This window comes from Oncorhynchus keta, chromosome 8 (assembly GCF_023373465.1).
Source record: "Oncorhynchus keta strain PuntledgeMale-10-30-2019 chromosome 8, Oket_V2, whole genome shotgun sequence".
NCBI classification, from domain to species: Eukaryota; Metazoa; Chordata; class Actinopteri; order Salmoniformes; family Salmonidae; genus Oncorhynchus; species Oncorhynchus keta.
In genome coordinates, this window is record NC_068428.1 from 45,787,325 (window position 1) to 45,811,003 (window position 23,679).

The 23,679-nt window shown below is 41.4% G+C and overlaps 1 protein-coding gene across 1 annotated transcript; it reads right to left on the reverse strand.

Annotated features, from left to right (window-relative positions):
* Window positions 1–185: 185 nt before the first annotated feature.
* nme6 (NME/NM23 nucleoside diphosphate kinase 6) lies at window positions 186–23,233 on the reverse strand. Its single transcript, XM_052524513.1, is given in 8 exon segments — window positions 186–1,032; window positions 2,724–2,780; window positions 2,783–2,797; window positions 2,800–2,882; window positions 5,205–5,247; window positions 15,129–15,231; window positions 22,639–22,733; window positions 22,988–23,233. Coding segments are annotated over 7 exon segments (552 nt in total). The 5' UTR covers window positions 22,732–22,733; window positions 22,988–23,233; the 3' UTR covers window positions 186–874.
* Between the last annotated feature and the right edge of the window lie 446 nt (window positions 23,234–23,679).

Sequence of the window (23,679 nt, forward strand, 5' to 3'; positions counted from 1 at the left end):
GGAATGCATTTCAATTAACATGTGTGCTTTGTTAAAAGTTCATCTGTGGAATTTCTTTCCTTCTTAATGAGTTTGAGCCAATCAGTTGTGTTGTGACAAGGTAGGGGTGGTATACAGAAGATGGCCCTATTTGGTAAAATACCAAGTCCATATTATGGCAAGAACAGCTCGAATAAGCAAAAGAGAAACGACAGTCCATTATTACTTTAAGACATGAAGGTCAGTCAATCTGGAAAATTTCAAGAACTTTAAAAGTGTCTTCATGTGCAGTCGCAAAAACCATCAATCGCTATAATGAAACTGGCTCTCATGAGGACCACCACAGGAAAAGAAGACCATGAGTTACCTCTGCTGCAGAGGATAAGTTCATTAGAGTTACCAGCCTCAGAATTTGCAGCCCAAATAAATGCTTCCCTAAACATCAACTGTTCTGAGGAGACTGCGTGAATCAGGCCATCATGGTTGAATTGAGTGGAGGAAAAGCAGCCAACAAGTGCTCAGCATATGTGGGAACTCCTTCAAGATTGATGGGAAAGCATTCCAGGTGAAACTGGTTGAGAGAATTCCAAGAGTGTACAAAGCTGTCATCAAGGCAATAGGGTGGTTACTTTGAAAATTCCCAAATATAAAATATATTTTGATTTGTTTAACACTTTTATTTGGATACTACATGACTCTATATGTGTTATTTCATAGTGTTGATGTCTTCACTATTATTCTACAATGTAGAAAATAGTAAAAATAAAAACCCTTGAGTGAGTAGGTGTGTCCAAACTTTTGACTGGTACTGTTATATACTGTACACTCTTACTGAGATATTTTATGAACGCAGGCCCCTGGTCCAGTCAAGTATTTGTTTAAATGTGTACTGAGATCAGCAGTTAGCTGTGAACTGGTAACGTGTGTATCTGTTTCCTCTGGTTTTGTCCTCCATGCGTCTCTTCCTGAACCTCAGCTCCTCTCTCTCCATCCACGTCTCCTGACTGAAGTCTGGGAAGAAGAAACTGATCTCCTCCGCCCGACTCAACGAATCTGGAAACGGGAAGACTTAAAATTCCTTTAGGAGAAGACTTTTAAAATTCCTTTATGAGAAGAATTTTTGAATTCCTTTATGACAACAATTCTAGAATTCCTTTATGAGAAGAATTTTAAAATTCCTTTATGAGAATAATTTTAAAATTCCTTTATGAGAAGAATTTTAAAATTCCTTTATGAGAATAATTTTAAAATTCCTTTATGAGGAGACTTTTAGAATTCCTTTATGAGAAGAATTTAAAAATTCCTTTATGAGAAGAATTTTAAAATTCCTTTATGAGAAGAATTTAAAAATTCCTTTATGAGAAGATTTTTAAAATTCCTTTATGAGAAGACTTTTAATTAGCCCAAGCTTGGGAAATTTACTTTAGCATGTTATGTTATTACACAAGATTATTACACAACATCAAGAGTTTATTAAAGGGTTAATGGAAATGAATATTAGTAGAATCAACTAAATCTTTAAATGACATTGATGTTATTAAAGTTATGGCATTACAGTTTATGGTCAGGAGTCTCAACCACCAGCACCAGACAAAATATGAAGATAGAGTTGTATATGGGCTGCGATGCCCTAAAGTATTGTAGACTGCATATCAGTAGAGGAGATTACTCAAATGATTCTGGTTGTCTAATACAAAACCTATATTGATAGCTATCACACACAATTAATACCTAGATCATTTGATTGACAGCTATAAATAACTGTTGTGGGTGTTGTGTGTGTGGTCCCTCATACAGAAACAGTGTGTGTGTGTGTGTGTGTGTGTGTGTGTGTGTGTGTGTGTGTGTGTGTGTGTGTGTGTGTGTGTGTGTGTGTGTGTGTGTGTGTGTGTGTGTGTGTGTGTGTGTGTGTGTGTGTGTGTGTGTGTGTGTGTGTGTGTGTGTGTGTGTGTGTGTGTGTGTGTGTGTGTGTGTGTGTGTGTGTGTGTGTGTGTGTGTGTGTGTGTGTGTGTGTGTGTGTGTGTGTGTGTGTGTGTGTGTGTGTGTGTGTGTGTGTGTGTGTGTGTGTGTGTGTGTGTGTGTGTGTGTGTGTGTGTGTGTGTGTGTGTGTGTGTGTGTGTGTGTGTGTGTGTGTGTGTGTGTGTGTGTGTGTGTGTGTGTGTGTGTGTGTGTGTGTGTGTGTCTCCCTACATTATCAGGACCAGAATGTCCTAACAAGGTAAGAAAACAAGATTTTGAAGTCTGGACTTTTTTTTCATGTCCTGTATTTGTTAAAATGGTTAATTCCTGAAAATGTCGTAAGAAAGTGTGTGTGTTTCTGCCAGAGACCCTTGTTCTACAGATCAGTTCACTGCTGTTCCCTGAACATCATCAATGTTTCTCTTTGTTCAGCTACATCCTACAATCTTCTATTAGAGAAACGGCGCTCAGTGTAGAGGATGAAACCATATGTGTGTAAATAATACCAGGCCAGAGGAAAAACCTCACGCCATTGATCTGCTACTTGAAAAAGTGGATCAGCGAGGCTTGTGATTTTTATTCTATCTCAATGGGTCTCAACTAGATCAATAAATAGATAGTCAATAAATATTTTTAAAAAGCACCAAACCCTGAGCCCCCTGGTCAAAACTACTGCATGATTAAAAAGCAGCCATTTCAGACCCACAAGAGCCCTGGGGTCTTACCAGACCCACAAGAGCCCTGGGGGCACTTACCAGACCCACAAGACCTCTGGGGGCACTTACCAGAGCCGTGTGTGGTATTCCTGGTGTCAGTGAGTCCGTACTGGGCTCTGATGGTTGAGGAGAGGTATAGCGGGCCTGAACACCTTGGTAGGACCCATCAGTTCTCTCCAGTGGGTTATGGCGTCCTCTCTAGCCAGGACGTAGGCCATCGGACCACTGAATCACAACAGAGCAATGGGGGGTTCAGACTAGGGAGCCTTTTGACAAAGAGTTCCACCTAATCTGTGTGAGGTAGGGTACATCAGCACAAGAGTATCATCTTCAAGATATCCAGCCAGTGAAGGCCTCAAATGATATTTGCTTTGTAAATATAATTGGGACTACAGGTCAAACGCAGTGATTGCTTAAAATGTCCATATGATGAAAACATGGTAAAAGACCAGATCCACTCAGAGACATCCTACTCAAAGACCCCCCCATGGTAAAAGACCAGATCCACTCAGAGACATCCTACTCAAAGAACCCCCATGGTAAAAGACCAGATCCACTCAGAGACATCCTACTCAAAGAACCCCCCCATGGTAAAAGACCAGATCCACTCAGAGACATCCTACTCAAAGAACCCCCATGGTAAAAGACCAGATCCACTCAGAGACATCCTACTCAAAGAACCCCCTCCCATCGATACACAGTAGCACAACGGGTGGTAAAAGACAGCCCACCCCACAAAAGGAAAAGACTGTCGAACCTAAAAAATAAAAATAAAATAAAAACATAAAACAACCTTGAACATTAAAAACAAAACAAGGCTCTGCTTCAAGCTGTGATATAACACCAACACTCAACTATGTATTCTTTCAGGAGTTCAGAACGAGAAAGTAAAAGAAAATAACATGGCCAAATGGAACACGATTCCCCATGTAGTGCACTAAACTTAAGCGGCTTAAACCTGACTCAGGTCAAAAGTAGCACACTGCATAGGGAATAGGGTGCCATTTGGAGCCAAAGGCACGGAGAACACCATTAGAAGCCAGAGGGGTGCCCTGCATGGGGGTCTATAAATGAGCTATGTTCTCCCGGCGCCCACCGTCCTCCTCGGCGCCCAAGCCCCTTTATGAATGAGCTGGATCGACAACAGACACTCCCCACAGAGCTGCCTCAAAGACTGGATGGATAGAAGTGGTTCGTATGGCTGGACTGATAGAAGTGGTTCGTATGGCTGGACTGATAGAAGTGGTTCGTATGGCTGGACTGATAGAAGTGGTTCGTATGGCTGGACTGATAGAAGTGGTTCGTATGGCTGGACTGATAGAAGTGGTTCGTATGGCTGGACTGATAGAAGTGGTTCGTGCGGCTGGACTGATAGAAGTGGTTCGTATGGCTGGACTGATAGAAGTGGTTCGTATGGCTGGACTGATAGAAGTGGTTCGTATGGCTGGACTGATAGAAGTGGTTCGTATGGCTGGACTGATAGAAGTGGTTCGTATGGCTGGACTGATAGAAGTGGTTAGTATGGCTGGACTGATAGAAGTGGTTCGTATGGCCGGAATGATAGAAGTGGTTCGTATGGCTGGATGGATAGAAGTGGTTCGTATGGCTAACTTTTCTAATCAATACAGTTAGGCATTTTTAAACTGCTCACCTCCTGGGCCCAGTCTGCACAAGACAAGGGTTTAGCTGTCCTAAAGTTAAGTACATTTCCAAGAAGAACTCCTAAAGCATTATTTTCAAGAATCCCATTTCTTCTTCACTTTTTTCTTAGGAAGAAACTTAAGAAAAACCCAAAGAACGTTTCCAGTAACATTCTTGAGGAATAGCAACTTTGCTTAACTTTCTTCTTAAGTCTATAGTTAAGGGGGAAAAATGGCAGTTAAGAAGATATTTCTTCTTAATTTTATTTAACCTTTATTTAACGAGGCAAGTCAGTTAAGAACAAATTCTTATTTACAATGACGGCCTAAGAACAGTGGGCAGTCCGACAGATTTTTACCTTTGTCAGCTCAGGGATTCGATCAGGCAACCTTTTTCGGTTACTGGCCCAACGCTCTAACCACTAGGCTACCTGCCGACCCAAGTATCCTTAAGGTTTTGTGAATCCGGTCCCAGTACTTGAGTTTCCATGATTGCATCTCAGCAGTATGAATGTGGCAGACCAATTCTGGTTCTCTTTCCACTAATTGATCCGTTGACCAATCAGATCAACTCTCTTGTCCAATAATTGGACAAAATAGCAGAAGTGGACGAAGATACGCCATCGAGTTGAAGTGACATACTGTGTTTAGTCGTCAAGATGCTTTTGTCTTCACATTCAACAGCGCTTGCATCACATCACAGCGGGAGTTAAAGGTAAATGTGTGTATGTGACCAATACAATTTGTTAAAAGGGAAGTTAAACAATGAATATGAGTCAGAGGTGTGCGTCCCAAACGGCAGCCTACCCCCTACATAGTACACTACTTTAGTCCAAATAGGGTGCCATTTGACACACACGTTAAAGTTATGTTCGCTACATTAAAGTGTGAAGAGAAATGACTTGAAGCTTACCTGGACATGAACTCAACCAGTCTTTGGTAGAAGAACCGTCCTGAGAGATGAGACAAAACACACAAAGACGCATCAACGATATATGGTGGTTCTACGTGGTGATACGTGGCGGTTCTATGTGGTGATACGTGGTGGTTCTATGGGTGGTTCTATGAGGAGGTTCTATGTGGTGATACGTGGCAGTTCTATGTAGTGATATGAGGACGTTCTATGTGGTGATACGAGGAGGTTCTATTTTGGCAATATGAGGCGGTTCTATGTGATGAATGAGGAAGTTCTATGAAGTGGTTTTATGTGGTGATACGTGGTGCTTCTATGTGGTGATAAGAGGCAGTATGAGGTGGTTGTTAGAGCCTGGCGCTTGTCCCCATGGAAACATGTATGCTTGCATTTGGGGCAGCAGGTAACCCAGTGGTTAGAGCGTTGGACTAGTAACCAGAAGGTTGCAAGATCCAAGTACCCGAGCAGACAAGGTAAAAAAAATCTGTCGTTCTGCCCCTGAACAAGGCAGTTAACCCACTGTTCCTAGGCTGTCGTTGAAAATAAGAATTTGTTCTTAATAACTGACTTAAATAAAGGTAGAATTTAAAAAATGACTTAACTCCCTTTGGATAAAAAATGTAAAAAAGAGTCTGCTAAATGGATTATTATTGCAATAAAGGCATTTTCTAGATTATTTAACATGAGGGGAAAAAAACGAAGTAAACATCTGATCAAGATAATCAATATATATATATACATACAGTATTCAGACCCCTTGACTTTTTCCACATTATGTTACAGCCTTATTAGAACATGGATTTTGTTTTGTTTTATCTTAACAAAATCTCAATCCATCTACACACAATACCCCCATAAAGAAAAAAACAGGTTTTTAGAAATGTTAGAAATGTTAGCAAAATGTATTTAAAATAAAAAATAAACCTTATTTAGACCAAAGAGAGCTGGATGAATCATTCAGTTTTGACTGGTCTCTTTGCCACACCCACTGCTGACAGTTGTATAAAATCAAGCACACCGCCATGCAATCTCCATAGACAAACATTGGCCATAGAATGGCCTTACTGAAGAACTCAGTGACTATCAACGTGACACCGTCATAGGATGCCACGTTTCCAACAAGTCAGTTTGTCAAATTTCTGCCCTGCAAGAGCTGCCCCGGTCAACAGTAAGTGCTGCTATTGTGAAGTGGAAACGTCTAGGAGCAACAACGGCTCAGCCGCGAAGTGGTAGGCCACACAAGCTCACAGAGCGGGACCGCCTAGTGCTGAAGCGAGTAGCTCGTAAAAATCGTCTGTCCACGGTTGCAACACTCGCTACCGAGTTCCAAACTGCCTCTGGAAGCAACGTCAGCACAAGAACTGTCCGTCGGGAGCTTCATGATTCAATGCCAAGTGTTGGTTGGAGTGGTGTAAAGCTCGCCGCCATTGGACTCAGTGGAAACACGTTCTCTGGAGTGATGAATCATGTTTCTTCATTTGGCAGTCCGACGGACGAATGTGGGTTTGGCAGATTTTAAATGTTTTATTTTATCTTTTTTTTTAACCTTTAGGCAAGTCAGTTAAGAACCAATTCTTATTTTACAATGACGGCCTACACGTGCCAAAACCCCTTCCTTAACCCGGATGATGCTGGGCCAATTGTGCGCCACCCTATGGGACTCCCGATCACGGCCCGGTTGTGATACAGCCCGGGACCGAACCAGGGTCTGTGGTGACTCCCTCTAGCACTGAGATGCAGTGCCTTAGACCGCCTGCGCCGCTCAGGATGCCAGGAAAACACTACCTGCTCGAATGCATAGTGCCAACTGTAAAGTTTGGTGGAAGAGGAATAATGATCCTGGGCTGTATGTCAGTGAAGGAAATCTTAACGCTACAGCATAAGTAGCAGTGTGAGGTTGTTCTCCCAGATTATGCACCAAGTTGCACACAAGGACCAATTCAAATAGACCAGGTCAAGAGGGGATGTTAATAATTTGATAATAATTCAGTGTGTTTTTTTATATATTTAATTACAGCTGCATAGCTAATGTTATTATTTGGTGTACAACTACTTTTCATATCAATATTGTACATACATGTGATTGTAAAAGTTTTGTATATTTTAGTTTGGCCTATCGTGGGTTATCTGTTGTTCTCTTTTGCCTGACCTTCAGTTAGCGGTATGTTGTCCTTGGCTCCCAAATGGTTCAATATAAAACCGTGGTAATGTTACACAATGTACTGTTATGCTACCATGAGTTTGTTACAATGTGGGCAAGAAAAATATTTATGTTAACAAGTTTCACCAAGCTCGCGAACTAGGGTATGTATTGTAACTTGTGAGTACTTGGGACAGTGTTTGAGTGAGTGTCCATGTGCTTTGCCAGGTGCCTGAGAGCTAGGACTGCGCCAAGGGTTAACATAATGTGTGTTGTTTCTTCGTGTGCAGGGAAAATACAAAATAATTCAACCAGCAGACCTCCAGTTGTGGCAGCGTCTAATTAAAAGTACACAACGCAGAACGAACGACGCTACAGCATACAATAACATTCTAGACGATTCTGTGCTTCCAACTTTGTGGCAACAGTTTGGGGAAGGCCCTTTCCTGTTTCAGCATGACAATGCCCCGTGCACAAAACGAGGACCATACAAAAATGGTTTTGTCAAAAATCGGTGTGGAAGAACTTGACTGGCCTGCACAGAGCCCTGACCTCAACCGCATCAAACACCTTTGGGATAAATTGGAACGCCGACAGCGAGTCTGGTCTAATCGTCCAACTTCAGTGCCCGACCTCACTAATGCTCTTGTGGTTGAATGGAAGCAAGTCCTTGCAGTAATGTTCCAACATCTAGTGGAAAGCCTTCCCAGAAGAGTGGAGGCTGTTATAGCAGCAATGTTCCAACATCTAGTGGAAAGCCTTCCCAGAAGAGTGGAGGCTGTTATAGCAGCAATGTTCCAACATCTAGTGGAAAGCCTTCCCAGAAGAGTGGAGGCTGTTATAGCAGCAATGTTCCAACATCTAGTGGAAAGCCTTCCCAGAGGAGTGGAGGCTGTTATAGCAGCAATGTTCCAACATCTAGTGGAAAGCCTTCCCAGAAGAGTGGAGGCTGTTATAGCAGCAATGTTCCAACATCTAGTGGAAAGCCTTCCCAGAAGAGTGGAGGCTGTTATAGCAGCAATGTTCCAACATCTAGTGGAAAGCCTTCCCAGAAGAGTGGAGGCTGTTATAGCAGCAATGTTCCAACATCTAGTGGAAAGCCTTTCCCAGAAGAGTGGAGGCTGTTATAGCAGCAATGTTCCAACATCAAGTGGAAAGCCTTCCCAGAAGAGTGGAGGCTGTTATAGCAGCCATGTTCCCACATCTAGTGGAAAGCCTTCCCAGAAGAGTGGAGGCTGTTATAGCAGCCATGTTCCAACATCTAGTGGAAAGCCTTCCCAGAAGAGTGGAGGCTGTTATAGCAGCCATGTTCCCACATCTAGTGGAAAGCCTTCCCAGAAGAGTGGAGGCTGTTATAGCAGCCATGTTCCAACATTTAGTGGAAAGCCTTCCCAGAAGAGTGGAGGCTGTTATAGCAGCAATGTTCTAATATCTAGTGGAAAGCCTTCCCAGAAGAGTGGAGGCTGTTATAGCAGCAATGTTCCAACATCTAGTGGAAAGCCTTCCCAGAAGAGTGGAGGCTGTTATAGCAGCCATGTTCCAACATCTAGTGGAAAGCCTTCCCAGAAGAGTGGAGGCTGTTATAGCAGCCATGTTCCAACATCTAGTGGAAAGCCTTCCCAGAAGAGTGGAGGCTGTTATAGCAGCAAAGGAGGACCAACTCCTATTTTTGCCTTACCTCCCTTATCTTACCTCATTTGCACATTTGCATTTGTGTTATTGACTGTATGTTTTGTTTACTCCATGTGTAACTCTTGTTGTTGTTTGTGTCGCACTGCTATGCTTTATCTTGGCCAGAGGTCGCAGTTGTAAATGAGAACTTGTTCTAAACTAGCCTACCTGGTTAAATAAAGGTGTTCTCAACTGGCCTACCTGGTTAAATAAAGGTGTTCTCAACTAGCCTACCTGGTTAAATAAAGGTGTTCTCAACTAGCCTACCTGGTTAAATAAAGGTGTTCTCAACTAGCCTACCTGGTTAAATAAAGGTGTTCTCAACTAGCCTACCTGGTTAAATAAAGGTGTTCTCAACTAGCCTACCTGGTTAAATAAAGGTGTTCTCAACTAGCCTACCTGGTTAAATAAAGGTGTTCTCAACTAGCCTACCTGGTTAAATAAAGGTGTTCTCAACTAGCCTACCTGGTTAAATAAAGGTGTTCTCAACTAGCCTACCTGGTTAAATAAAGGTGTTCTCAACTAGCCTACCTGGTTAAATAAAGGTGTTCTCAACTAGCCTACCTGGTTAAATAAAGGTGTTCTCAACTAGCCTACCTGGTTAAATAAAGGTGTTCTCAACTAGCCTACCTGGTTAAATAAAGGTGTTCTCAACTAGCTTACCTGGTTAAATAAAGGTGTTCTCAACTAGCCTACCTGGTTAAATAAAGGTGTTCTCAACTAGCCTACCTGGTTAAATAAAGGTGTTCTCAACTAGCCTACCTGGTTAAATAAAGGTGTTCTCAACTAGCCTACCTGGTTAAATAAAGGTGTTCTCAACTAGCCTACCTGGTTAAATAAAGGTGTTCTCAACTAGCCTACCTGGTTAAATAAAGGTGTTCTCAACTAGCCTACCTGGTTAAATAAAGGTGTTCTCAACTAGCCTACCTGGTTAAATAAAGGTGTTCTCAACTAGCCTACCTGGTTAAATAAAGGTGTTCTCAACTAGCCTACCTGGTTAAATAAAGGTGTTCTCAACTAGCCTACCTGGTTAAATAAAGGTGTTCTCAACTAGCCTACCTGGTTAAATAAAGGTGTTCTCAACTAGCCTACCTGGTTAAATAAAGGTGTTCTCAACTAGCCTACCTGGTTAAATAAAGGTGTTCTCAACTAGCTTACCTGGTTAAATAAAGGTGTTCTCAACTAGCCTACCTGGTTAAATAAAGGTGTTCTCAACTAGCCTACCTGGTTAAATAAAGGTGTTCTCAACTAGCCTACCTGGTTAAATAAAGGTGTTCTCAACTAGCTTACCTGGTTAAATAAAGGTGTTCTCAACTAGCCTACCTGGTTAAATAAAGGTGTTCTAAACTAGCCTACCTGGTTAAATAAAGGTGTTCTAAACTAGCCTACCTGGTTAAATAAAGGTGTTCTAAACTAGCCTACCTGGTTAAATAAAGGTGTTCTCAACTAGCCTACCTGGTTAAATAAAGGTGAAACCTGGTTAGATAAAGGTGTTCTAAACTAGCCTACCTGGTTAAATAAAGGTGAAACCTGGTTAGATAAAGGTGTTCTAAACTAGCCTACCTGGTTAAATGAAGGTGAAACCTGGTTAAATAAAGGTGTTCTAAACTAGCCTACCTGGTTAAATAAAGGTGTTCTAAACTAGCCTACCTGGTTAAATGAAGGTGAAACCTGGTTAAATAAAGGTGTTCTAAACTAGCCTACCTGGTTAAATAAAGGTGTTCTCAACTAGCCTACCTGGTTAAATAAAGGTGTTCTCAACTAGCCTACCTGGTTAAATAAAGGTGTTCTCAACTAGCCTACCTGGTTAAATAAAGGTGTTCTCAACTAGCCTACCTGGTTAAATAAAGGTGTTCTCAACTAGCCTACCTGGTTAAATAAAGGTGTTCTCAACTAGCCTACCTGGTTAAATAAAGGTGTTCTCAACTAGCCTACCTGGTTAAATAAAGGTGTTCTCAACTAGCTTACCTGGTTAAATAAAGGTGTTCTCAACTAGCCTACCTGGTTAAATAAAGGTGTTCTCAACTAGCCTACCTGGTTAAATAAAGGTGTTCTCAACTAGCCTACCTGGTTAAATAAAGGTGTTCTCAACTAGCCTACCTGGTTAAATAAAGGTGTTCTCAACTAGCCTACCTGGTTAAATAAAGGTGTTCTCAACTAGCCTACCTGGTTAAATAAAGGTGTTCTCAACTAGCCTACCTGGTTAAATAAAGGTGTTCTCAACTAGCCTACCTGGTTAAATAAAGGTGTTCTCAACTAGCCTACCTGGTTAAATAAAGGTGTTCTCAACTAGCCTACCTGGTTAAATAAAGGTGTTCTCAACTAGCCTACCTGGTTAAATAAAGGTGTTCTCAACTAGCCTACCTGGTTAAATAAAGGTGTTCTCAACTAGCCTACCTGGTTAAATAAAGGTGTTCTCAACTAGCTTACCTGGTTAAATAAAGGTGTTCTCAACTAGCCTACCTGGTTAAATAAAGGTGTTCTCAACTAGCCTACCTGGTTAAATAAAGGTGTTCTCAACTAGCCTACCTGGTTAAATAAAGGTGTTCTCAACTAGCCTACCTGGTTAAATAAAGGTGTTCTCAACTAGCCTACCTGGTTAAATAAAGGTGTTCTCAACTAGCCTACCTGGTTAAATAAAGGTGTTCTCAACTAGCCTACCTGGTTAAATAAAGGTGTTCTCAACTAGCCTACCTGGTTAAATAAAGGTGTTCTCAACTAGCCTACCTGGTTAAATAAAGGTGTTCTCAACTAGCCTACCTGGTTAAATAAAGGTGTTCTCAACTAGCCTACCTGGTTAAATAAAGGTGTTCTCAACTAGCCTACCTGGTTAAATAAAGGTGTTCTCAACTAGCCTACCTGGTTAAATAAAGGTGTTCTCAACTAGCCTACCTGGTTAAATAAAGGTGTTCTCAACTAGCTTACCTGGTTAAATAAAGGTGTTCTCAACTAGCCTACCTGGTTAAATAAAGGTGTTCTCAACTAGCCTACCTGGTTAAATAAAGGTGTTCTCAACTAGCCTACCTGGTTAAATAAAGGTGTTCTCAACTAGCTTACCTGGTTAAATAAAGGTGTTCTCAACTAGCCTACCTGGTTAAATAAAGGTGTTCTAAACTAGCCTACCTGGTTAAATAAAGGTGTTCTAAACTAGCCTACCTGGTTAAATAAAGGTGTTCTAAACTAGCCTACCTGGTTAAATAAAGGTGTTCTCAACTAGCCTACCTGGTTAAATAAAGGTGAAACCTGGTTAGATAAAGGTGTTCTAAACTAGCCTACCTGGTTAAATAAAGGTGAAACCTGGTTAGATAAAGGTGTTCTAAACTAGCCTACCTGGTTAAATAAAGGTGTTCTCAACTAGCCTACCTGGTTAAATAAAGGTGTTCTCAACTAGCCTACCTGGTTAAATAAAGGTGTTCTCAACTAGCCTACCTGGTTAAATAAAGGTGTTCTCAACTAGCCTACCTGGTTAAATAAAGGTGTTCTCAACTAGCCTACCTGGTTAAATAAAGGTGTTCTCAACTAGCCTACCTGGTTAAATAAAGGTGTTCTCAACTAGCCTACCTGGTTAAATAAAGGTGTTCTCAACTAGCCTACCTGGTTAAATAAAGGTGTTCTCAACTAGCCTACCTGGTTAAATAAAGGTGTTCTCAACTAGCCTACCTGGTTAAATAAAGGTGTTCTCAACTAGCCTACCTGGTTAAATAAAGGTGTTCTCAACTAGCCTACCTGGTTAAATAAAGGTGTTCTCAACTAGCTTACCTGGTTAAATAAAGGTGTTCTCAACTAGCCTACCTGGTTAAATAAAGGTGTTCTCAACTAGCCTACCTGGTTAAATAAAGGTGTTCTCAACTAGCCTACCTGGTTAAATAAAGGTGTTCTCAACTAGCCTACCTGGTTAAATAAAGGTGTTCTCAACTAGCCTACCTGGTTAAATAAAGGTGTTCTCAACTAGCCTACCTGGTTAAATAAAGGTGTTCTCAACTAGCCTACCTGGTTAAATAAAGGTGTTCTCAACTAGCCTACCTGGTTAAATAAAGGTGTTCTCAACTAGCCTACCTGGTTAAATAAAGGTGTTCTCAACTAGCCTACCTGGTTAAATAAAGGTGTTCTCAACTAGCCTACCTGGTTAAATAAAGGTGTTCTCAACTAGCCTACCTGGTTAAATAAAGGTGTTCTCAACTAGCCTACCTGGTTAAATAAAGGTGTTCTCAACTAGCTTACCTGGTTAAATAAAGGTGTTCTCAACTAGCCTACCTGGTTAAATAAAGGTGTTCTCAACTAGCCTACCTGGTTAAATAAAGGTGTTCTCAACTAGCCTACCTGGTTAAATAAAGGTGTTCTCAACTAGCTTACCTGGTTAAATAAAGGTGTTCTCAACTAGCCTACCTGGTTAAATAAAGGTGTTCTAAACTAGCCTACCTGGTTAAATAAAGGTGTTCTAAACTAGCCTACCTGGTTAAATAAAGGTGTTCTAAACTAGCCTACCTGGTTAAATAAAGGTGTTCTCAACTAGCCTACCTGGTTAAATAAAGGTGAAACCTGGTTAGATAAAGGTGTTCTAAACTAGCCTACCTGGTTAAATAAAGGTGAAACCTGGTTAGATAAAGGTGTTCTAAACTAGCCTACCTGGTTAAATAAAGGTGAAACCTGGTTAAATAAAGGTGAAACCTGGTTAAATAAAGGTGAAACCTGGTTAAATAAAGGTGAAACCTGGTTAAATAAAGGTGTTCTAAACTAGCCTACCTGGTTAAATAAAGGTGTTCTAAACTAGTCTACCTGGTTAAATAAAGGTGAAACCTGGTTAAATAAAGGTGAAACCTGGTTAAATAAAGGGGAAATAAAAACGAATTGTGCTGTTAAAGCTGTAGTTGAAGCTGTGCCTTAAAAAGCATGTCACAGTTAAAAGTTGTTCAAGCAGGAAAATGGATAATTAATTTCTAGCAGACTCCACATAATAAACATGGGTCTGTCGGACATTTTAAGTTTGTTGTGATTGTAGCGGCTACAACTGGACAGCACATTTTATTACCAGACGGTGTCCATAGCATTCCTTCTGTTTGGCTTAAGCCTTTGACGGTTGACTTAACCTTCAGCTGCGTGCTCGGAAAAAAACCCATAGAGAATACTGTGGCGACCATGTGTTCATAACTCCGGATATTGACTCTGCCACACAAGCTTTATGTGGCACAGTCGGTGGAGCGCAGAGCTACGGGCCAGAAGGTTGAGGGACTCCCTGCCACAGACGAGCTCACTCTCCCTGCCTGTTTCATTACACTGGTGTCAGGAATATCACCACAGACGAGCTCACTCTCCCTGCCTGTTTCATTACACTAGTGTCAGGAATATCACCACAGACGAGCTCATTCTCCCTGCCTGTTTCATTACACTGGTGTCAGGAATATCACCACAGACGAGCTCACTCTCCCTGCCTGTTTCATTACACTGGTGTCAGGAATATCACCACAGACGAGCTCACTCTCCCTGCCTGTTTCATTACACTGGTGTCAGGAATATCACCACAGACGAGCTCACTCTCCCTGCCTGTTTCACTACACTAGTGTCAGGAATATCACCACAGACGAGCTCACTCTCCCTGCCTGTTTCATTACACTGGTGTCAGGAATATCACCACAGACGAGCTCATTCTCCCTGCCTGTTTCATTACACTGGTGTCAGGAATATCACCACAGACGAGCTCACTCTCCCTGCCTGTTTCATTACACTGGTGTCAGGAATATCACCACAGACGAGCTCACTCTCTCTGCCTGTTTCATTACAATACATATAAAGCTAATGTGTTTTCTATGGTAGAACCATATCTAGCTTATAAAATGTACCTGCATGTTCCGAATAGAACCCATAAAGATACGTTCTAATTTGACGGTAGAACCATCTAGAACCTTACCTGCATGTTCCGAATAGAACCCATAAAGATACATTCTTATTTGACAGTAGAACCATCTAGAACCTTACCTGAATGTTTCCGAATAGAACCCATAAAGATACGTTCTAATTTGACGGTAGAACCAACTAGAACCTTACCTGCATGTTCCAAATAGAACCCATAAAGATGCATTCTAATTTGACGGTAGAACCATCTAGAACCTTACCTGCATGTTCAGAGTAGAACTTCTCAGAGTCCTGTCTCCTCCACACCAGGTCTTTGGACCTGACAATGATGAAGTTGTTCTCTAAGATTCTCTGGTGAAGGGCCTGGAATGTAGAGAAGTATATATTACTTCCTATTCTCTAGGATTCTCTGGTGAAGGGCCTGGAATGTAGAGAAGTATATATTATTTCCTATTCTCTAAGATTCTCTGGTGAAGGGCCTGGAATGTAGAGAAGTATATATTACTTCCTATTCTCTAGGATTCTCTGGTGAAGGGCCTGGAATGTAGAGAAGTATATATTATTTCCTGTTCTCTAAGATTCTCTGGTGAAGAGCCTGGAAGGTAGAGAAGTATATATTACTTCCTATTCTCTAGGATTCTCTGGTGAAGGGCCTGGAAGGTAGAGAAGTATACAGTGCCTTGCGAAAGTATTCGGCCCCCTTGAACTTTTCAGGCTTCAAACATAAAGATATAAAACTGTATTTTTTTGTGAAGAATCAACAACAAGTGGGACACAATCATGAAGTGGAACGACATTTATTGGATATTTCAAACTTTTTTAACAAATCAAAAACTGAAAAATTGGGCGTGCAAAATTATTCAGCCCCCTTAAGTTAATACTTTGTAGCGCCACCTTTTGCTGCGATTACAGCTGTAAGTCGCTTGGGGTATGTCTCTATCAGTTTTGCACATCGAGAGACTGAAAGTTTTTCCCATACCTCCTTGCAAAACAGCTCGAGCTCAGTGAGGTTGGATGGAGAACATTTGTGAACAGCAGTTTTCAGTTCTTTCCACAGATTCTCGATTGGATTCAGGTCTGGACTTTGACTTGGCCATTCTAACACCTGGATATGTTTATTTTTGAACCATTCCATTGTAGATTTTGCTTTATGTTTTGGATCATTGTCTTGTTGGAAGACAAATCTCTCTGTCCCAGTCTCAGGTCTTTTGCAGACTCCATCAGGTTTTCTTCCAGAATGGTCCTGTATTTGGCTCCATCCATCTTCCCATCAATTTTAACCATCTTCCCTGTCCCTGCTGAAGAAAAGCAGGCCCAAACCATGATGCTGCCACCACCATGTTTGACAGTGGGGATGGTGTGTTCAGGGTGATGAGCTGTGTTGCTTTTACGCCAAACATAACGTTTTGCATTGTTGCCAAAAAGTTCAATTTTGGTTTCATCTGACCAGAGCACCTTCTTCCACATGTTTGGTGTGTCTCCCAGGTGGCTTGTGGCAAACTTTAAATGACACTTTTTATGGATATCTTTAAGAAATGGCTTTCTTCTTGCCACTCTTCTGTCGCGATACGAAACCTTCAGCCCGCCCCTTGGCCGGCAGCGGGGTGCTAGAGGTGGTTAGCGTCCCGTTCCCTGGATTGGACAGGTCACTATAGATACTTCAGGTTATCTCGGTATAACCAGGACCGCTCGCGTAGCCCTGCCTCTCTTTCTATATCGAAGCGTTGTCCGCGTAGAGAGGTCTTTTGCCTTGTCACTCTCAACGGTCTAGCTCTAGCTGGGATGTGTGAACCCCACCTTTATCCTCTAGACTCTTTGCTTCACCACTAATTGGTCCATGAGTTGTTATTAAGCACTAGTCCTACCAGTCTCTATATGATTTCCCTGTGGTTGAGTATATCCCCTCTGTGATGTATCTAGTTTAAAGTGTGAGGACCTTTTGTCAACTTAGTCTCACTACTCTGCCCGTTGGCTATGTATCGCTTGGAAAATAAAACTTAGATAGATTGATAAGACAATTAAATGAATCACTACTGGACACACCTTCCTCCTTGTCTTTTAATGGAAACTCATTCTGTCATAGAGCATTGATCCCCGTTTCCAGTGTCCCGGTAGCGGGGAGTGTCAGAGTTGTTATCTCCCGTGCCGTTAACTGTCTTTGAGAGAACCTTTTACTCGAGACAAAACAAGACTACCGTTTATTTTTGAAAACACTCTGTTTTTTTTCTTTTACAATCAAACACACTTCAAAATACACAATTTGTTACTCGGTCACACACAGCGTTAATCAAAAACATGCAAATGCCTTAATGTTCTATAAAATGCCTGGTACAATGATAACACTTATCTCTATATTAAAAAAAATGTTAACATTTTTTATTTCACCTTTATTTAACCAGGTAGGCTAGTTGAGAACAAGTTCTCATTTGCAGCTGCGACCTGGCCAAGATAAAGCATAGCAGTGTGAACAGACAACACAGAGTTACACATGGAGTAAACAATTAACAAGTCAATAACACAGTAGAAAAAAAAGGGGAGTCTATATACATTGTGTGCAAAAGGCATGAGGTAGGCGAATAATTACAATTTTGCAGATTAACACTGGAGTGATAAATGATCAGATGGTCATATACAGGTAGAGATATTGGTGTGCAAAAGAGCAGAAAAGTAAATAAATAAAAACAGTATGGGGATGAGGTAGGTGAAAATGGGTGGGCTATTTACCAATAGACTATGTACAGCTGCAGCGATCGGTTAGCTGCTCAGATAGCTGATGTTTGAAGTTGTTGAGGGAGATAAAAGTCTCCAACTTCAGCGATTTTTGCAATTCGTTCCAGTCACAGGCAGCAGAGTACTGGAACGAAAGGCGGCCAAATGAGGTGTTGGCTTTAGGGATGATCAGTGAGATACACCTGCTGGAGCGCGTGCTACGGATGGGTGTTGCCATCGTGACCAGTGAACTGAGATAAGGCGGAGCTTTACCTAGCATGGACTTGTAGATGACCTGGAGCCAGTGGGTCTGGCGACGAATATGTAGCGAGGGCCAGCCGACTAGAGCATACAAGTCGCAGTGGTGGGTGGTATAAGGTGCTTTAGTGACAAAACGGATGGCACTGTGATAAACTGCATCCAGTTTGCTGAGTAGAGTGTTGGAAGCCATTTTGTAGATGACATCGCCGAAGTCGAGGATCGGTAGGATAGTCAGTTTTACTAGGGTAAGCTTGGCGGCGTGAGTGAAGGAGGCTTTGTTGCGGAATTGAAAGCCGACTCTTGATTTGATTTTCGATTGGAGATGTTTGATATGAAATGCTTATAATAGTTATTTAATTACCTTTGAGAGATGACGAGGAGACCCACGAGATCAGGAGCAGAGTTTCAATCGGTCAGAATTTGAGAAATTTAGTTTAGTGTAGCGACTCCCCTCTAACTGCCGAGAGGTTGAATTGGAGTCGTTATTTTAACTAAATTGGATTCAAGTTATATTGAATGAGGAAACTCGAGTCGTTCTTGGTCAACTGATCGTCTACTGATGTTTCACTATCCTCCAACGAAAACCCCCTGTGTTCAGTGTTTAAGTCCTGTCTCGGGATGCCAAACTATTTCCAGTAATGCCGGTGATTAGACCTTGGTCAGGCGATCACAAAGCAGGGACTGTCATATAGTGGACAAAGCCTCAAGAACCACACACTGCCAGTAGTAACGGTTTGGAATAGATAGGAACACGAGGAGTCTCAGCACAAGAATCTCGTCCAAATTCAATAGAGTTAGAATCTAGAGATGAGCCAGGCACCAATACCTGGTTCAAATGGTTGATTCTATGAATTCAGAATTCAAGAAGTCAGCGCCAAAGTAATGGCAAATGTCTCTTTATATACCTTTTGATTCTCTGCACCCGATCTGCTGCTCCTCCCATTCCCCCAGAGCAGAGAGGGTGATGACATATCTTACAACAGGAAATACTTTTCTTACAGTGCATATATGGGCCTCTGGTTATGACAGAGCCTATTACTCTAGCAACAATGAGGAAACACTTTTCTTACAGTGCGCATATGGGCCTCTGTTCACTCTATCAGCAATGAGTCTATCAGCTGTTCCCATTCAGAGGTGTCACTTGAGGCAGAGGGTGATTCTTCCTGACACCAGTCAGGTTCAATAGTTGGTTGGCTTGAATCGTCTTCTGGTGGCTTTACCCAATCTGGTATTTCAGTAGGCGAAGTCATCTCTGTCTCTACCCTTGGTGGGTAAGACAGGGGAAGAGGACCAGGAGGTAGATCCCTTTGGCGTTTTACTACACTTCCATAAAGGCCAGATTTGTGCAATATACGACTGATTGTTGTCCTATGGACAGAGTCTCCCACCTCAGCTGTAGATCTCTGCAGTTCATCCAGAGTGATCATGGGCCTCTTGGCTACATCTCTGATCAGTCTTCTCCTTGTATGAGCTGAAAGTTTAGAGGGACGGCCAGGTCTTGGTAGATTTGCAGTGGTCTGATACTCCTTCCATTTCAATATTATCGCTTGCACAGTGCTCCTTGGGATGTTTAAAGCTTGGGAAATCTTTTTGTATCCAAATCCGGCTTTAAACTTCTTCACAACAGTATCTCGGACCTGCCTGGTGTGTTCCTTGTTCTTCATGATGCTCTCTGCGCTTTTAACAGACCTCTGAGACTATCACAGTGCAGGTGCATTTATACGAAGACTTGATTACACACAGGTGGATTGTATTTATCATCATTAGTCATTTAGGTCAACATTGGATCATTCAGAGATCCTCACTGAACTTCTGGAGAGAGTTTGCTGCACTGAAAGTAAAGGGGCTGAATAATTTTGCACGCCCAATTTTTCAGTTTTTGATTTGTTAAAAAAGTTTGAAATATCCAATAAATGTCGTTCTACTTCATGATTGTGTCCCACTTGTTGTTGATTCTTCACAAAAAAATACAGTTTTATATCTTTATGTTTGAAGCCTGAAATGTGGCAAAAGGTCGCAAAGTTCAAGGGGGCCGAATACTTTCGCAAGGCACTGTATATTACTTCCTGTTCTCTAGGATTCTCTGGTGAAGAGCCTGGAAGGTAGAGAACTACATATTACTTCCTATTCTCTATGATTCTCTGGTGAAGGGCCTGGAAGGTAGAGAACTACATATTACTTCCTATTCTCTAGGATTCTCTGGTGAAGGGCCTGGAAGGTAGAGAACTACATATTACTTCCTATTCTCTATGATTCTCTGGTGAAGGGCCTGGAAGGTAGAGAACTACATATTACTTCCTATTATCTATGATTCTCTGGTGAAGGGCCTGGAAGGTAGAGAACTACATATTACTTCCTATTCTCTATGATTCTCTGGTGAAGGGCCTGGAAGGTAGAGAACTACATATTACTTCCTATTCTCTATGATTCTCTGGTGAAGGGCCTGGAAGGTAGAGAACTACATATTACTTCCTATTCTCTATGATTCTCTGGTGAAGGGCCTGGAAGGTAGAGAACTACATATTACTTCCTATTCTCTAGGATTCTCTGGTGAAGGGCCTGGAAGGTAGAGAACTACATATTACTTCCTATTCTCTATGATTCTCTGGTGAAGGGCCTGGAAGGTAGAGAACTACATATTACTTCCTATTCTCTATGATTCTCTGGTGAAGGGCCTGGAAGGTAGAGAACTACATATTACTTCCTATTCTCTATGATTCTCTGGTGAAGGGCCTGGAAGGTAGAGAACTACATATTACTTCCTATTCTCTATGATTCTCTGGTGAAGGGCCTGGAAGGTAGAGAACTACATATTACTTCCTATTCTCTATGATTCTCTGGTGAAGGGCCTGGAAGGTAGAGAACTACATATTACTTCCTATTCTCTATGATTCTCTGGTGAAGGGCCTGGAAGGTAGAGAACTACATATTACTTCCTATTCTCTATGATTCTCTGGTGAAGAGCCTGGAAGGTAGAGAACTACATATTACTTCCTATTCTCTATGATTCTCTGGTGAAGGGCCTGGAAGGTAGAGAACTACATATTACTTCCTATTCTCTATGATTCTCTGGTGAAGGGCCTGGAAGGTAGAGAACTACATATTACTTCCTATTCTCTATGATTCTCTGGTGAAGGGCCTGGAAGGTAGAGAACTACATATTACTTCCTATTCTCTATGATTCTCTGGTGAAGGGCCTGGAAGGTAGAGAACTACATATTACTTCCTATTCTCTATGATTCTCTGGTGAAGGGCCTGGAAGGTAGAGAACTACATATTACTTCCTATTCTCTAGGATTCTCTGGTGAAGGGCCTGGAAGGGAGAGAGGCGTTACTTCTCATCCAGATACTAAATAGAGTACACAGTACTACTCTCATCTAAATACTAGACTTTCACCTACAATGTGGGACTCCAGTGGATATCATCACCATTGTCTGAGTTCTCAGTCATAAATCTTATTTACACCATTTAAAATTATGGAATTCTGAAAAAATGTCAACAACCCAAATATTGATGGATTTTATTACATCTTAGAAATCCCGCCCCCCTCAAACTGCCCTCCTGTGCTGATAAAGGGAGACAGACAGACAATCAGCTTTAAAGGAACTGAAGTATTTAAATAGAACAGTGCATTAAATTGAATCTTTGATGATCATTGCATTTTTCCCTCTCCTTTCTTTGAGCCAGTGGGCAAGGTAATTAAATCAGAAAACAACAGAGAAGTCTAAATAACAGCTTGTTGCCTCTCATTCAGTTCATTTATAATCCTATGTGCACAATTAGAATATGCCAATAAGCTCTGTCCACTCTCCAATTGTGTAGATGATAACATTTCATTGAAGATGCAGCTGAAATTTTTGTTTGCTATGGACCATTGAAAATGACTTCATAAATCAACTTCTCACAATCAATGTTTTGAAAAGCTGATGTGATCAACTCCTAATATTATCAAGTGTTTACAATAGGCAAAGATGTTATCACACTGGTAACTAACCACAAGATACTATCACACCGGTAACTAACCACAAGATACTATCACACCGGTAACTAACCACAAGATACTATCATACCGGTAACTAACCACAAGATACTATCACACTGGTAACTAACCACAAGATACTATCACACCGGTAACTAACCACAAGATACTATCACACTGGTAACTAACCACAAGATACTATCACACCGGTAACTAACCACAAGATACTATCATACCGGTAACTAACCACAAGATACTATCACACCGGTAACTAACCACAAGATACTATCACACTGGTAACTAACCACAAGATACTATCATACTGGTAACTAACCACAAGATACTATCATACCGGTAACTAACCACAAGATACTATCACACCGGTAACTAACCACAAGATACTATCACACTGGTAACTAACCACAAGATACTATCACACTGGTAACTAACCACAAGATACTATCACACTGGTAACTAACCACAAGATACTATCACACTGGTAACTAACCACAAGATACTATCACACTGGTAACTAACCACAAGATACTATCACACTGGTAACTAACCACAAGATACTATCACACTGGTAACTAACCACAAGATACTATCACACCGGTAACTAACCACAAGATACTAATCTGGCTAAATGGCTGATATGTGATGTGGATCATTGTAATTTGGTCCACAAAAACACATGATTTCAAAAATGTTATCTGAATAGCCTAATGTATGTGTGTGTGTGTCTATAGCCTACAGTATAATGTAGCCAGTATTTACAATCACAGATTCCATTAAGCAAAAGCCATTGGCTCTCACTGACCTCCAAGATGACAGGATGCGCCACTGCATCAGGCTTGATCACTGCGAGGGTGAGCTGCAGTGCTTTCGCACAGCGACTTGTGGTTATTAACATGCCTGGAAAAAATGGCAAAGAACAAAAAAGGTAAACAACTAAATTGTCGTGGTAAGCAAAGAACACACGTCCCCCGTTTGCACAACAGTACCAGCTATCATTCAGATTAAATTTAGCTGGACAACATTACAGAATACGGAAACAAATTGCACTGCGCAGAATAACGTAACGTTACTATCATAAACGTTAGATAGCTAATTTAGCTCGTATTAGAAAACTAACAAGTGCATTGGACATAGCAGGCCACTCCAGTTACCTTGACGGTCTACATTTAGCAAGAAAGTAAAAGATCTGAAGGTACAAACGCGTGTTATTAGTAGCTAGATAATGTCATGATTGCAGTGTTATTTATATGGGCGCCACCATTTTTGGTAAATGTAACTTGCGATAGTAACCGTTGTTATTCGCCATATCAAAGTATTAACATAGGTTTTGGAGATGTTACAAGCTAGCTTTGCATCTTAATTTCATATTAACGTTCATTAGAATGTTCTGCAATTTCTCCTACCTGATCCGCTCTTAAAAGAGTCCCCAAATTTCTCAACCCCAATTTTAGGTTCCACGTGTTTAATGTTCCGCGTGTTTGACACATTATACAGTAGCCCAAACAAAGGTCGTCAGATGGCGATATTGAGTCGTTTCATTTTACCTTCATCTTAAAGGGACTGCATGCAGCCGGCTGTACATAAAACATTCTCCATCCCGGCTGCAAAGCCGTCAATTTCTTCCTTAACTCGATTTTATGGAGAAAAGGCAGGTTGGGAAAAAACATGGGAAATATGTGCCCTTTCTATAAGAAACAACATTTTCTACCACTGCTAGAGTGACTAATGCTACTTCCTGATGTTGCACCTATGTACCTATGTTCAGTCAGGAGATTAGCTGAACTCAATATGCAACATCCGGGAATAGCATTCCAAGGATCCACTCTAGCTACTCTAACGAGCA